Here is a 16,505-nt window from a genome sequence, read left to right on the forward strand (position 1 = left end):
TTTCATTTTATTTACTGCCATTTTCAGTGTTCTTGATTTGAGATACTTCTTCCCATTTTTAAAAAAATTTTATTTTAAGTGGGCTTCCTGGCCAACATGGGGGCTTGGACTCATGACCCTGACATCAAGAGTCGCATGCTCTAGCGACTGAGCCAGCCAGGTGCCCCAATATTCTTCACTTTTATTTCTGTCTGGAAGGCAGTATTTTTTTTTAAGGCACTCCATTTAACTTTCTTCTAACAACACCCTTCCTCAAAATATACCGGATTTCTATATAATTCACAGGATTGATGTGCCTGCCTGTTGGTCTATCTATGTATCATCATTTATGTGTATAAATAAGCGCCGCTTACTCTGGAAGGTGCTAGGACGGCTCGCTATAGTGATCTTAGCCCCAGAAGACATCTTTTGTTACGTGGCCACTGGTGGGTATCACACGGGATTGCCGCTTCAAAGTGAGACACATTCATCACTCACCAACCCGCTGGTCCTTTTCTGGAGTAAATTTGCTCCCTCTCCACTTCACTCAGATTCGAGAGAGTTAATTATTTAATACGTTTGCCAAGCACATTGGGGTCCCTAGAGAAAGTGTGCCACATAAATATATATAAATGAATAATTAATTAAAGTTTAAGCAGATTACTTGGTGAGTTCTTCCTTAACTGTTCCATTTTCTTAATGAGATGTGTTTTTTTTTGTTTTTTTTTGTTTTTTTTTAATGAGATGTTTTGAAGTTGCAATTTCCTTTGGTTCCTCGCCCCTCGCCCCGCCTCGTTTCCACGCCTTCTTCTTCTTCTTCTTCTTAATTTCCTTCTGTTTAATTCCTTCTCCCCCTCTGTCAATTCTCTCAGTCCCTACCATATTGTGGGCACTCGGTCAATCACTGTGATTTAGCGGCAGATCCGCAGGTAAAAGCCTTCATTAACTTCACCGGGCGTCACAAGCTCCTCGGAACTCTAGGGTGAGATTAATAATTAGATAATGATTCTTACGCGCTGTGAAAACGAGAAGCCAGGCTCATGAAATGCTGAGCACGGCGTGGTGATCAGCAGCTGAGAAAACCCTGTTTACTGACCTCTTCTCTCGGATCCGTCTCAAGTAATACAAGAGATTCCCTGATACTCTAAAAATTAATATAAATCAAATGCAATCCCTCCTGCAATCCCAACTCTTCTCAAGGGCCAGAACAAGACAAGGAGGTGGCGATGAAAGGACAAAGTTTGGAGGTTCGTTGGATTCTCTTTGAGGGAACGGCAGATTAATTTAGCCCGTCTTTGAAGGAGCGGCATAATTGCTTATTGAATGTTGACGTCCAAATCCTAGTTATTCCTCTACCAGAGATTAAGGGGAATTAGGGAACAGTTCACGTCCATCCTGCTAAACCTGACCCAGTTTATTTATCCTGTAATCTTACTTCAGAGCATGAGAGGTAAAATGAGCTGCTCTTATCAATTAATAGTTGGAGAAAAATTGAGATTTCAAGTCCAACATAAAAGCTATTTATGCCAAAGCACCTCAGAAATGAAGAGGGGCTCCCTGTTAGGCTGCAGGGAGGAACTCTGGGGGGCGGGAGAGATTTTTTTTTTCCCTTTCCCTCTTAAGAGTTTGAATTACTGTGCAATCTTGGATTTTCTAGTGACCTGTGTTAAAGCCCTGGGGCGAAAGCAGACCTATAATGGATCTATTTCTGAATTGTTCAGCAGTATTGGAGTTTAAAACAGCAGTCATGGTACATGCATATAATGAGGCCAGTGCTTCCTTCGGCATCCAGGAGGGCACTGGTCACAGCCCTTCACTGCCGCTCCAAGTACAGAGGACAGCAATCTCTTCCTCAGCCCCCTCCAGAATTCTCCAGCTAGCCAGTTCCATCCTGAGCAGACACTGAAGTTGCTTTAAGGATCTGAGACACCAGGTCAGTGAAAGACCCTACCCTCACCCCCCCCCCCCGCCCCGACACAAATCTCCCTGTCCTGCTTTGTCCGCCCCAACTTCAGCCCCACGTTCCATGATCAGAAACTCGCTCCTCCGGGTGAAGGCATTGTTTTGCATTCAAATACCTCCAGGAGGTATATAACACATTCTCTTTATCAGTGATTAATAATTGAGTGTTCGTTCGACAAACATTTGTTGTTTGTTGAATTTATTCATAACATGAATTAATCAGAGCCAGGGAGCGAGAGGATGTGTTGGAGTTCGGTTGCTGCCTTTCTACTTGGTAGCGTGACCCCTCTGCACCTCGGGAGGCGCACCTGGCACACCCAGGGGCGGGATAAGATCTTCCAAGCCGCTTCCAGCCTTGGCATTGCCTACCTCTCAGACAGTTGCTGGAATGGGCACAGACCAGACAGGGGTAATGGATGGGGGTGGACTCTGGGTGTGAGAACACTGGGGAAGAGCACCGAATGAGCACAGAAACCCATCCAAGTGGGCTTGGGTCTTTGATTTACTATGTATCAACCTGTACCCTTATGTCTGAGTTCTAGAGCTCAGCAGAGTCTGGTGTGCAGTAGGTACCCAACAACATTGCATTAAAAAATATAGGAAAAATGACAACACCTGTATAATAGTTTTCTAGGGCTGCTGGAACAAAGTGCCCCAAACTGGAACAGATATCTGTTGTTTCCCAGTTCTGGAAGGTAGAAATTCAAAATCAAGGCACTTCTTTCTGAAGCCACTAGACAGGATCCTTCCTTGCCTCTTCCAGCTTCTGGGAAGCCCAGGTATTCCTTGGCTTGTGGCAGTGGAGCTCCAATCTCATGTGGCCTTCTTCCTTCTGTGTCTTCACATTGTCATCCTTCAGTGCACGTCTGTGAGCAAACTTCCTTCTTCTTATAAGGATACCAGTCGTATTGCATCCGGGCCCACCCAACGATCTCATCTTCACTTGACAAACATCTGCAAAGACCCTATTTTCAAATAAATAATTGCAGGCACTGGGGGTTAGGACTCCCAATATACCATTTTAGAGAACACAATTCAACTTGTAATAGGATTATTTCACAGGATTCCACAGAAATTGTTGAGACAATGGACTGAAATATGGATGAGAAACGTCTTGGTGACTTGAAAGCATTTATGCAAATGTAGGATAAGGAACTCAGCTGTGACTTGAGAATGGTCTTTTCTGCTAATCTTTCAGCCACCCACCCAGACGTTCACTATAGACTCGGAAGTCCAGTTCAGGGATATGAAGACAAGTGAGGCGAAGAGTATGGGAGATGAGGTCAACGACACAAAGACAAAATTCACTACCTCCTTAGGGTGGCCTGGGCCTCGTTCAGGTTCCAGGTAAGTGAGGTGACCTCATATACTCCATGTGCTAACCCAACCTTCCGAGGATGGGACCCACAGGCTATTAACACACCCATTCACTGAAGTCACACTGCAAAGAATGGAAATCACTGATACACACTCAGCTTTATGTTTTTTATTATCGTAGACTTGGAAGGTCACTTAATGAAGAAAAGCTAAAGCACCAGTAAGGCATTAAGCATTGTGCTATCCAGGATGCAGATATGATTCCTGACCTCCCAGGGCATGGGCTCCAGAGGGCACAAAGACTCCCGTGTATGTATTTTTATATTTACTTTTTTTTTTTTTTCCTTTTCCTTGTAGGGGGTTAGCACCAGGGAAGTTTTGCATTCTTAGGAACCACAAGTCTAATTTCCAATTCTGGGCTGAATAGTAATTTTTCCTGAAGGTTTGAATAAATCATCCAATCTGCTTCAGTTTCAACTATTTTCAGCATTTCTATTTTAATCATTAATTTTGGCTGCTTAGGACCCCAGAGACACTGAGCCCGTTTGTGACTTAATTTGGGACGGGAACGAGGCAGGAGGCAGAAGATGCGCTGAGAACCAAACAGGAGCTTGAGCTACAGTCGGAAAGATTTGGGCCAGGTGCAAGGAACATTTTCTCGCGAGTGACAACTGCAATTCTTCAGTTTGCTCTAGCAGGGCAGATTATAGAATTTGTACCACTGTAATTTTGGTAAAGACGGGAGAGATTCCCATGTAAGGAAGATACTTTAATGAGAACTCTGATTTGACCACAAGGAGATGAGTCAGATGAACTATCCATTCAGGTCAATCAGAATATTCAAGATAATAAGAAGGGTGCACAACCCATCCTGCTCCCCTTTTTGCTTTGAGTGCCAGGGAGCTCAAAGCTAACCACCTGTTCATTAAAAATACTGCTATTAGCCCAGAACACTGTTTTCAGTTACCTACTGTGATCAACAAACTACCTCTAAACTTTGTGGCTCAAAACAATTTATTTTTACCTTTCATGGTTGAGCGAGTTGACCGGACTCAGTGGGGCAGCTCTTGCTTGGGGACTCTCAGGAAGTTTTCATCGAATGGCGGCTGGGTTGGACTCATCTAAAGGCTTGACTGGGGTAAGTGTTCCAGATGATTTGCTCATGCACGTGTCTGGCCCACACGATGGCTGGAATGGCTGGAGGCCAGCTGAGCACCTCTCTCCCTCCACGTGGCTAGCTTGGACCTTGATGTCAGAGCCTGCCGGTGGTTGCAGTTGACACACGCAGCTGACTTCCCCCAGGGGAAATACTGGGGAACACCCTCCCCACTCCAGGGTCATGATGGAGACGAGCTTCATGGGGGGGGGTCATCTTTGGAGGTCTGCCACCACAGGTATTTATAAACCTTTTTTCAAGACACCTGGGTGGCTCAATGGTTGAGCATCTGCTTTCAGCTCAGGGCGTGATCTCGGGGCCCCAGGATCGAGTCCTGCATTGGGTTCCCCGCAAGCAACCTGCTTCTCCCTCTGCCTGTGTCTCTGCCTCTCTGTCTCTTGTGAATGAACAAATAAAAATCTTTTAAAAAATCAACTTTTCTACTTTTCATAGCCTTTTTCTTAAAGACTTATTCATTATTTTCTAGGGGGTGGCAGAGGGAGAGAGAGAATCTCAGACTCCCTGATGAGCCTGGAGCCTGATGCAGGGCTCGATCCCACAACTCCGAGGTCATGACTTGAGCCCAAATCAAGAGTTAGATGCTTAAGGGCAGCCCAGGTGGCTCAGCGGTTTAGCGCCGCCTTCAGCCCAGGGCGTGATCCTGGAGACCCGGGATCGAGTCCCATGTCGGGCTCCCTGCGTGGAGCCTGCTTCTCCCTCTGCCTGTGTCTGTGTGTGTCTCTTGTGAATGGATAAATAAAATCTTTTTTTTTTTAAGATTTATTTTTATTTATTTATGATAGACATAGAGAGAGAGAGGCAGAGACACAGGCAGAGGGAGAAGCAGGCTCCACGCCCGGAGCCCGACGCGGGACTTGATCCCGAGACTCCAGGATTGCGCCCTGGGCCGAAGGCAGGCGCGAAACCGCTGAGCCACCCAGGGATCCCGGATAAATAAAATCTTAAAAAAAAAAGAGAGAGAGACGCTTAAGTGATTGAGCCACCGAGGTGCCCCTCCATTTTTTATAAACTTATAAGGGATGTTATCCTTCCTTGTGGGCCTTTTCTTGCAAGTAGGCAAGTGTGAATGCTACCCAAACAGTGCTTTGCTCTCATGTAGGGCTTACCAAGCTGCCGTGCATCCTCACCCATGCTACCTTGATGGTCTTCCCAACACCACATCGATGGCCCAAATCGGTGACTTTATCCTCAGTTTTACAGAGGTGGAGACTGAGTTTCAAAAATGCTTTGTTGACCTGCCCGAGGTGACACAGCTGGGAAGTGGTGGGATGGCCCTGGACAGATGTGTCTGACATGGTAATGTGTGTTCTCAAGAAGTTTCAAACCCAGGTGTGACCCGCTCTACCACACCTTAGGACCCCCGCTTGCCTCTCTGCCACCTGTTGTCACAGCAGGAGTTTACTGTAGCTGGTGGAAGCTGGGGTCCTTGAGCAAAGCTGCCTGCAGCCAAACCAGCTTTGCCTCCTCGTGACTGTGGACCTGGGGTCTTCCAAATGTCCCCGTTCCTTCATCTGTAAAATGGGGCTGCTGTTGCCCATGTCAGGAGGATTGAATGAATTAATGCCTCAGAGTAACACTGGATAAGAATTTTAAAAAGAAATCTCTAGGCCAAAAGCTGTAGAGATAAGGAGTTTTTTTTTTAAAGATTTTTTTTTTATTTATTCATGAGGGACCCACAGAGAGAGGCAGAGACACAGGCAGAGGGAGAAGCAGGCTCCCTGCGGGGAGCCCGATGCAAGACTCAATCCTAGGACCCCAGGATCACCACTTGAGCCAGAGGCAGACACTCAACCACTGAGCCCCCCAGGTGCCTCAAGGTGAGTAGCTGTTAAGAGAACTTCTGGGGCACTGGGTGTCTCAGTCAGTTAAGAGTCTGCCTTGGGTTCTGGGATGGAGCCTGCTTCCCCATCTCCTTCAGCCCCTCCCTCTGCTCACTCTCTCTCTCTCTCTCTTTTAAATAAATATTTTATTTATTTATTCATGAGACACACACAGAGAGAGGCAGAGACACAGGCAGAGGGAGAAGCAGGCTCCATGCAGGGAGCCTGATGCAGGACTCGATCCCGGGACTCTGGGGTCACACCCTGAGCCGAAGGCAGATGCCCAACTGCTGAGCCACCCAGGCATCCCATATCTCTCTCTCAAATAAACAAAATCTTAAAAGAGAGAGAGAGAGAAAGAGAGAGAGAGAACGAACCCTGGTCTAGCTTCCTCTTCTCTAGGCAATTCTCAATTTTATAGGGACCTTACTGAGTATCCCTACAAGTACAGTTGATCCTAACATTTCATTTTGCTTGATACTGTTTATTGCCGGATAGACTTAAAATCCTCCGTGGATGTTAGCGCCCGCCTAAGGATCGCCGTGTCAGCCGCAGGATGCAGTTGTAAAATACTGTCAGGCTTGCAGATACAACCCGTTTCCCCAAGGTCTCATGTGTACTCTCTTTCCTCAGTTATTTACACCCCCTCTCCCTGGGTGCTCAGTCGATGTCCTCCCGGCTCCGTCCCAAGTGGATCTGCACATTGACACCCAACTTCCCTCCACCCTTCCGTTCCAGGCACATGTTCTTCTCAACACGCTCCCCCAAGAGACCCTTCCAAATGCGGACACATGCCCTTGACCTGCATCCCAGGGTCCTTAGACCCTCAGTGTACAGATAAGTCTGTGCTCACGGAGCCTACGAAGTACTCCCACCATCCCAGGTCTCCCCAGGACGGTGGGAGAAGGTTTTGCAGCCATGGCCATGGCCAGTGGGACAGGGTGCAGACCTACGAATGAGTGAGGAGGTTCTGGATGCCAGGCTGCACCTGCCCAGGGAGGTCCGCTCACAAGGCTGTCACCAGCGGTGGGTGGGAGCCAGGGAGCGGACTTCCCTGCTGCCCATCTGGTCGCAGCACCAACAGCCTAGCTGTGCAGTCCAGGGCACCTGTGATTGCTGCTGCTTAGGGGGCAAAGGCTCCAGGCTGGAGAGGAGGCTCGGCTGAGGAGAGCTGCCGGCGTTGTCCCAGCTCAGGGTCGGGGGAGAATTGAGCTGAATGTGCACCTATTCCGAAGGGCAACGAGCCAAAAATAACTGGGAGCAACAGCATTTCATCTGACAGGCCCAGAAATAGAGCTCATTTTGGAGCACACCAGGGCTACAGAGTGGGTGATACGAGACCTCCAGCATTCCCGCAGAAATCCACGGAAAACCTCCCAGCCGGCACAGGCGCTCCCAGCCCCTCTTCACACGACTTCTCAAAGCCAGGGCCCCGGGGCCCACAAGAAAGGAGTCTGCAGAGTCACTGAGGCTTGAGGCTCAAAGGTTGGGGCCCGAGGACCAGGAGGTGAGGACGGTATCTGGCCGAATGTTCTAAGGAAGGAAGGAACAGGAAGTCATTGGTAAATACCGAGGATTCAAAAAAGGAAGAGCAGAGATAGGAACGGATTTAGGGGAGCCTAAAGCCTTGGCTTTCTCATTTTTTTCAGGAAAGAAATGGAAGGACCGAATGCTGAAAAAATATATATATATTTTTTACTGTGTGCAGGATTTAGCTGGATCCTGAAGGTCATCGTTGGCAGAAAAAAAGGCCAAGCTTTTCCAACGGGGATGGGCCGCGTGTTGCCTGACAGCAATCTTCTCTTCTGTTTTTGTTTTCTTCTCTCCAGTGTTGATGTAAAAGGCAAATGTCACAGTTCATTTATCTTTATTCCGCATATCTGAAGTTGCAGAAAGGAAGGAGGGAAGCGGTAGGGTGCAGAATTCCAGAGAACCCTGTCGGTGCGAAAAGCCCCCACCCGGTGCTAACAGGCAGGAGATGGAGAAGATGACACTGAATATGGGGCCGGGGGAGGGGAGGCAGAGAGGTAATAAGGGGCAAGAAGGAAAGGAAGGGTGGAGAGAAAAAAATGGAAAAACAAGATGATGACGTCGATTTTATTGAGTAACTATTTCTTAAGAGCTTGCTATGTACAAGGCATGAGGGCAGTGCCCAGAGCTGATTAAGAAACCACCCGTGTTTTCAAGGAGCCTTCAGTACACTTGACGAGGACAAACCAAGAAACTGTCTAGAATGTGAAGCAGGATTAGCCGGTTACCCCATGGGGGTCCACGGGATGCTCCCATGCATCGAAGCATCGAGAAGCATCGAGATGCTCGTGAGCACAAAAAGAACCAGTTGCTTTGTGACCTGAGGTCACGAGGGAAGGCTCTCTGGCCTTGGTGGCATCTGCTTGGGCCCCAAAGGTTTCGGTAGGAGGACAGTGGCAGCAGGAGCATTCCTGGCTCCTATGTAGTGCCCTCCCGGTGCCCACTTGTAACTCAGAGACCAGGTGTCTCAGTAGGGGTGGATCTCTCTTCCAGAGACATCCTTGGCACCTAGACATGTGGTTGCCAAGGGCCCTTGCACGGACTGTGACAGCCTGAAGGTTAAGTTTCTATTGGTCCACAGCAAAATAAGACAATGACACAGTGGGTGTTTTTCACAAATTATATTCAGTTTAAAGGACTTTCTTTTATTATGATGTTAGGTCCTTCCTAATTTTTTGATGGTAAGAATACCCTGTCTGTTGGATGAAATACTGTTGATAAAAGAAAGCATATTGGGGCAAGGGGGTTGTTTGTTTTAAATATTTTTTCATTTTTAATAAATAATAATAAAACAATTTTTTGAAGATTTTATTTATTTATTCATGAGAGACACAGAGAGAGAGAAAGGGAGGCAGAGACACAGGCGGAGGGAGAAGCAGGCTCCATGCAGAGAGCCCGACATGGGACTGGATCCTGGGTCTCCAGGATCACGCCCTGGGCCGAAGACGGTGCTGAACCGCTGAGCCACCCAGGCTGCCAACAAATTTTATTTTAAACACATTTTTAATACATTTATTTACATAAATAATATAATTATTTTATTTTAAATTTATTATAATAAAATAAATGAATTTTATTAAATGTATTAAAATAAATATATTTTTAAATTTATTATTTATCTTAAATAATTGTATTTTTATATGAATATAAATACATAAATATAAAAAATAATGACTTTTATATTATTAAATTTAGGCTTTATTAAATGCTTTAAGTATCTTTACCTGATAAGTGAATAGTTGGCCGTCATAGGTCACTGAGACTTTACAAGTTTTCAAACCATATTGGCGTCTAAGATCCACTGGCCTGGGATGCCCTTCCGTGTCCACGGAGGCAAGCCTCTTCAGTGGAGGTTTGGCCTTTTTCTTGCAGCCCTGACCCAACCCACCCAGGCCTCTAGTTGCTCCTCCCCGTGAGCCCCTGGAGAGAGGCTCCCGCCCCCCCCCCGCCCCCCCGCCCCCCCCCTCACTCTCTCCTGTTCCAGGTTGAGGTGTGGAGTTGCTGTCTGGCCGCAGGCCTGTCGGAGGGGATGGGAGGGGATGGGATAAACCGACTCACACCCAGGCAGTGGTGAGCCATACCGGATAAATACAGTCCCCGGGGACCTTCACAGTTTAGTGGAGCATCAAAACTTCACTTAAACCAATAAATTGTAAAGGCGGGAAAGAATGGTTATGCTTAAATTGAACGGTCTTCTTCTATAACAAGGCCGCACCCTTCAAATGACCCATAGGGACAGCTAGAGAGGACGCAAGGGCCTAAACTGATTGTAGCTTCTGGACCAGATGTCGCAGACCGCTATGAATAGAAATCCTGACCCTCTGTTTCTGCCCCCCTCCAGCACAAAAGTCATCAGTCCGCCCCGCAATCCCCTACCCTGGGCCACAGAGCGTCCTAGGCCACAGAGTGACCTGAACATCCCTTTTTGAGGACCACACTGAGGTCTGGTTAGTTTTCTGCAATGCCTGCTGCTCCTCTTGGGGAAGGAATGTTTGCTCACCTCTGGATTCTGGGGCCTTGGGTGATGCCTGATGCACACAGAAGGAACACACTAGAAGCCCAGCGAGTATATCAAGAGGTTTGCTATAGCAGGGTAAAAATAGCCCAGTGCCCTCTGGGGTGCCTCTGCAGTGACTACACTTGGGGAAATTCAAACCTACGGGCTTCTCAACCTCCAATGCCATGAATCCTGATTACAAACAACCCGAGGAAACCATTTAGTTCCCTGAAGACCAAGCGAGTCTGTGTGCAATGAAGGAGAGAACGCCGGAGAACCCCAGGAAGACAGGTGGAAGTTCCAGAAATGCTGTGAAACCCCATCTTCTGGAACTGGCCGGCAATTTTCCTTCCACATATATTGAAAAGCATAGTGTAGCCTTTGATCTGACCAAATATATAAATATATATCTATATGGACACAATCTGGGACAAGGCCACCAAATCTTTCATCTCCTCGGACAAGCAATAGAATAAGTGATTTTGCACATCGCACAGGAGGATTTTCAATGCTCTGGGTCTATGGAAGCGGGACAGGTGTTGGAGACATCTGTCAAACAAAGAAACCCTCAGATGCTTTCACGTGGTGGCTGCTGGGTGAGGTGGGAGCAGAATGGCCTTGCTATAAGCCAGTGCTTCTGGAAATGAGGTCTGTGGACCGGCAGTCCCCTGGCAGCTCGCTGGAAAGGCAGCTTTTCAAGCCTCCCCGGGGCGGCTGCACCTGAAGCTCTCGTGGGGTTGTCCAGCGTGTGTGGCTTCCCGGGCCCCCGGGGCGGTTGGGACACAGGCTGAACTTTGAAAAGCACCGATGTAAGCCGTTACCTGGCGGTGAGTGCCTGGGAGCCAGAGCCTGACCCACGGCCACAGCCCTCAGGTGACCTAAATAAAGAGAAAGGGATGACTCAGCGGAGTTGCTGAGCGCGGCCGGGCCTGTACTGAGAGGGCTGAGGGCATATGGGGGCGCGAGCCCCCGGGCTCCCCGTCTTGACTGCCAGCCTCTGCTGCCGCCTGGGCCTGGCTGGACTGGACCCTCCGCGGTGGCATCCCCGCAGGGCGGGCGGGGGCCGGATGCCCCCGGACCCCCATCCCATCCCATCCCTGGCTCCCACCTGTCCTTAGTCGCACAACGCACAAATCCAGCGGCGCCAAAGGGAAGCTTTGGAGAACTTTAAAGGTGGGTCGGCCGTGCCCCAGCCCTGCGCTTCCCGGGGCGCCTGGCGGGGGGGGGGGGGGGGGGCGCAGGCTCGAGGCGGTGGCCGGGTCCAGCCGCGCGCCGCAGGTCCCAGCCCGGTCCCAGGCCGAGGGCGCGCCAGGATTTATCTCACAAAGTGCCCGTGCGCTCCGCCGGCCTCGCCCCTCCGCTTAGGGCCTCGGCACGATTGCATTGACCTGATTAATGCATTTTCCCGTCGGTCCAGAGTAGCGGCCGGGGCGCGGGGCTGCAAATCCCGCGCAGACCCGCCTCGGGCGCCGGGGCCCTGGACAATTAAAACAAAGAGCGCGGCGGCGGCGGCGGCGGCACCGCACAAACCCTCGGGAAACGTCCAGAACGTGCCGCGTCCCGGGCGGCAGGGCGGGGCGCACCCCGGGTGCAGGCTGCGCGGGGCGGGGAGGCGGCCCCGCCTGCAGGTGGACAGGTGGAGGCTGGCGGGGGCAGAGCGCGTCCGGCCCCGCGCCCCGCGCCCCGCGCCCCGCGCCCTCGCCCAAGGGGCGACGAAACGAAACCCCCTGCGCCCGCGGGCCCGGGGCTGCGGGGCCCGCAGGGGGACAGGGCGGGGGCGGGAGGGCGCGCGGGAACCCGAAGCGGAGGGCGGGCGAGGGCCGGGAGGAAAGGCGCAAAGTGGAGGAAAGAGGGGGCGAGGGAGAGGCAGGTGCGAGCGGGAGCGGGGGGGCGGGGGGGGGGGGGGGCGCCGGGGGCGGGCCCACCTGCGGGGGCGCGGGCGGCCGGGCCGGGGGCGCCGCGGGGAGGCGGGCTGGGCAGGGAGGCAGCGCGGAGGGAGGGACGGGCACCGGCAGCGGGGAGGAGCCGGCGCCGGCTGGGGCTGCGGGGGCGGCGACGGCGGGAGCGGCGGCGGCGGCGGCGGCGGGTCCGGCGGCGGCGGCGGCGGCAGGTGGCCCCGCGCGCGGCGGCCGGCCCGGCCGGGGGCGGGCGGGAAGGTGGCGCCTCGGGCGGGGGCCGGTCCCTGCACCAGGTGACCTGCTCCGGCCCGGATCCGGGCGGCCTCGCCATGCAGCGGCGCGGCGCGGGGCTCGGGTGGCCGCGGCGGCAGCAGCGACCCCCCCCGCCGCCCGCGGTCGGCCCCCGGGCCGCAGCCATGGCCCCCCCGCGCGGCGGCGCCCCCCCGGGCCTCGGCGGCCGCCCTGCCTGCGCGCTGCTCCTGCTCTGCTACCTGGTGAGCGCCGGACCCTGCGGGTCCTCCCCTGCGCGCGGGCCCGGGGACGCGGGCGGGGGGCGGCAGGGCGCTGCTAGTTTGCTCGCTTCCCGGCCGCTGCGCCCCGGGCGCGCCGGCACCTGGGATGGGGCGCGGGGCGCGGGGCGCGGGGCCGGGGGCGCGGGGCCGGGGGCGCGGACCGCGGCGCTCGCCCTCCCTCCCGGACGCGCGGCCCCCGGGGGCCCCTCCCGCCCCCCGCCCCCCGCCCCTCCACCCTGCGCGCGGCTCTGCCCCCGGCCCCCTACCCGGCCGGGGCTTCCCTCGCAGTCTCGCAGCTCCTCGCCTCTCGTGCCCAACTTCGCCTCTCCCTCTCCCTCTCCCTCTCCCTCTCCCTCCCTCCCTCCCTCCCTCTCTCTCCTTCTCTCCCTCTCCTTCTTCCTCTTTCTCCCTCTCTCTCTCTCTCCCTCTCTCTCCTTTTCTCCCTCTCCCCCTCTCCCCCTCCCTCCCTCTCCCTCTCCCCCTCTCCCCCACTCCCTCTCTCCCTCCCTCTCTCTCTATCCCCCTCTCCCTCACTCTCCTTCTCTCCCTCTCCCCCTCTCTATCCCTCTCCCCTCTCTCCCCCTCTCCCTCCCTCTGCCTCCCCCTCTCGCCCTCTCCTCTTCCTCCCTCCCTCCCTCTCCCCTTCCCTCTCCCCCTCCCCCTCCCCCTCTCTTTCCCTCTCTCCCTCTCTCCCTCTGCCCCTCCCTCTCCCTCTCTCCCCCCCCTCCCCCGGCGATCACCGCCCCTCCCCTCCCCTCCCCTCCCCTCCCCTCCCCTCCCCTCCCCTCGTCCCCGCCGGGTCCTCCTGGCCCGGACCGCTTTCTGCCACCGCGCCGGCGACGAACCCCGCGCTTGCAGCGCTCGCCAACTCCTCCGCGGTCACTCCAGCCAAGTTGCGGATGCCAGGAAGAATCCGAGTTCTTGCAACACGCTTGCCGCCCGCCCGAGCGGTGACTTTAGCTGCGTCTCGAGCTTTGCAGCGGTGCCGCTCCGGAGAACAGACGCTAGGCTGCTGCGCGCCCGCGGACCGTTTGCGCTCCTCCTGGCTCCTCTTTCAGTCACCAGCTGAATGGCACTAACCTATTTTTCCCCAACCAGCCCATTTAAAAATACCCGAGCAATGTTCACCCTCGGGACACGGTGGGGGAATTAGCCCTCGACTCCTCTGAAGCCTTGCTAGCTTCTGCTCGGAATCCTCCCAGACAATGGTAAACCTACAGAAGGCGACACCCTTCCTGCCCAGCCTACCTTAGGCTCCAGGATCCTGCAGAAGCCCGGGGTTATCTCGCCATATATTACTGTAAATAAGTGAAATCGAAAATGCTGAATCATGAAACCGATGTAATAGGAAGTTCGCAGAATGCTTAAAATTGAGCAGTGTCATTGTCCAGGATTGTTCTCATTGATGATGTGGTACCGCCATTATTTGGAGTCTTTCCTCGTAGAAGCCAAAAACTGCTTAGGAGACGTTGTCGGGCATTAGAAATTTGATTCCAAAGAGATTGCCATCCAGCCCAAGTTTCTTTGAGCACTCTTTACTTCTCGTCTGCTGCGTTTCTTGGAGCAGGAGGGTGTGAAAATGCTAATTGTAATTCTGCGTTAGCGTCTACCTGTTGAGCTATCCAGGCTCTTCCTCCTATTTTAAAGTCAACCAGTACCAGATTTCGTGGCCAGATTTATTCAATATTTTCCTAAGAAGTTGTCGGTTAACATGCATGGTTTGGGTTTTTTTTTTTTCACCCCAGAGGTGGTATTATTTAATATTTATGCCACAGGGCTACAGCGCACAGGCTTGTAAATATAACTGCCAAAACAGATGATGACAGGGTTTCAGTTTAAACAGATGATCCACATCCACAAGGCCCTGGTTACCCACAGAGGCAGAAATGATGTACTAGAGCAGTGTGTGAAACATTAATGTACAGGTGGTCTGGAAAGTTCCATGTGGAAATCCCAAGACCTGGCAAGGAGAGCCCACTTCTTGACAGTTCTGAGGAATCAGAGTGACAGGAGCACAGCCCAAAGGCCTCGTGGTCTGCAGGAACAGAGGCAGGTGGTGGAGAAAGTATAAAAGTTCTGTTTAGACCAAGAGAACAGATCACAGGAGGGGACAGAGATGCTCTGCGTGGAGTAGAGCAAGATAGTGAGGTGGTGAGGTCAGGGCTCCGAAGACAGAGATTATAGAAAATACTGCAAAGTCGAACTAATCTGAGCGTGGCCGAGTGTCTTGGCAGACAGGGAAGGGTTGGATTTTGGAACCATCCAGAAGAGGGAAACAAGAAGCAGTGCTTCTTGACTGTGTTTCCTTCAGATGGGCTGCAAATATGCCACTGCGCAGGAAGGACGTTGATAAACAAGCAAACCACTTTGCAGCTAAATGTTAAGCTTTTGTCAAACCCAGGAAAGCAGAGGTGTGATTTGGAAGATGGGCTCCACCTTTTGTTCTAAAGGTCTATCCATTTCCTTAGGATTCTGCTCTAGAGGTATGTGCTACCTAAGCCAGTGGTGAGAGGTAAGGAAGGCTTTCTGACCTTGGAGAAATTCGCTGTGCAAGGCAGGGGAACGTCTGCAGGAAACACGAGATACAGAAAACAAAGGGGTGGGGGGATGCGTAACCATGTCCATTTTCCTTCTCAAGGAATATTTCCTAGAGGAAGTGATTGGTCAGGGAGGCAAGGCCGGCAGGTGGAGGGTAGAGGCGGAGCAGAGTAGCTTGGGCAGGATCTCAGGAACATGTAGACACTAGAGGAAGAAAGCTATCCCATAATTTAGAATCATAAATAATAAGAATAGTTTGCATTATCCTAAGTCGTTTATATGCATTTTCCAGGGCTTTTTTTTTTTAAGATTTATTTATTTATTTGAGAGAGAGAGAGAGAGCGCACACATGTGAGCAGGAGGAGGGGCAGAGGGAGAGGGAGAGAATCCTCAAGTAGATCCTCACTGAACGTGGAGCCCGATGTGGGGCTCGACGTGGGGCTTGAGGTTGTGATCTGAACCGAAATCAAGAATCTGATGCTTAATCAGCAGAGCCACCCAGACGCCCCTGCATTATCCAGTATTCTAACGACAGCCTCGTGTGGTAGGAGCTGTTATGCTCCTCATTCAGTTGAGGTAGCTGAGACTCAGGTTAGGTAGGTTGCCTTGGGCCACACAGGTAGTCCGAGATTGAAACCCAAGTCTGTCCCCTTCCGGAGCCCCAGTTCCTAGGCAGGCTAACTTACTGCTTTCTGCTTTTTGCTGCTCTGAGCTCGTTCCTCTCATACATAGATGCATGGGCCATTAGCAAAGCTCTTACAATGAGCGGCCACCGTGCCACTGACCAGGATGTGAGGTCATGTCTAAAGGAGCCTAAAATACACAAAACAGAAACAAGAGGCCCCAGAATGGAAGCAGGATGTTAAAGAGAAGAATAGGTGAAACCAGGAAATATTTGCCACCTGTGATGGCAAGGTAAAAGGTACGGTCTTTGTCTAGTCCGGAGGCAGCTGAGGGTTGGGGGGTTGGTTGGCACTTGTGTTTGTGTGAACGTGCGTCCAGGTGTAGAGCGAGCGTGCCTTGGAATGCGTTCCAAAGTCAAGTTGTCTCTGGTTCGGGGGCCGATTCCCACTTTGTGTTATCCCTACCTCTTTGCTTGTTCTCGAGGACTGGAGGTGGAGACTGGTTTTCTGAACAGATGCCTTTAAGCCCCTGCCCTCACGGGGAGCACGCTTCCGGGAGCCAGGGTCCTGAGGCAACGGGCGCCTTCCCTCCCCATTGGCTGGGACAGAATAACCTTCAGTGGCAGCCCAAGAACAGTACTGTGACTGTAGC

General features: G+C 52.2%; 1 protein-coding gene and 1 long non-coding RNA gene across 6 annotated transcripts in view; one reads left to right on the forward strand and one right to left on the reverse strand.

Moving 5' to 3' along the window:
- Positions 1–9,078: 9,078 nt before the first annotated feature.
- LOC140595520 (uncharacterized) lies at positions 9,079–9,625 on the reverse strand. Its single transcript, XR_011997217.1, has 2 exons — positions 9,510–9,625; positions 9,079–9,258 (listed from the first exon to the last, which is right to left on the reverse strand). It is a non-coding gene; the product is annotated as an uncharacterized lncRNA (long non-coding RNA).
- A 1,309-nt stretch (positions 9,626–10,934) lies between these two features.
- SEL1L3 (SEL1L family member 3) overlaps positions 10,935–16,505 on the forward strand; it is a 101,229-nt gene continuing 95,658 nt past the window's right edge. Inside the window, exon 1 of one of the 5 annotated variants that reach the window (XM_072737956.1) lies at positions 10,935–11,455. Coding sequence is in view for 2 of the 5 variants with exons in the window: in XM_072737954.1 (XP_072594055.1) it covers positions 12,510–12,674 (165 nt within the window). In the remaining 3 variants the exon portion in view is untranslated. Of the gene's footprint in view, positions 11,456–12,086; positions 12,153–12,429; positions 12,675–16,505 lie in introns of those variants that run through there. The other 4 variants (XM_072737959.1, XM_072737955.1, XM_072737954.1 and 1 more) reach the window with 4 other exon arrangements.

Source organism: Vulpes vulpes, chromosome 14 (assembly GCF_048418805.1).
Source record: "Vulpes vulpes isolate BD-2025 chromosome 14, VulVul3, whole genome shotgun sequence".
In the NCBI taxonomy this organism is placed as follows: Eukaryota; Metazoa; Chordata; class Mammalia; order Carnivora; family Canidae; genus Vulpes; species Vulpes vulpes.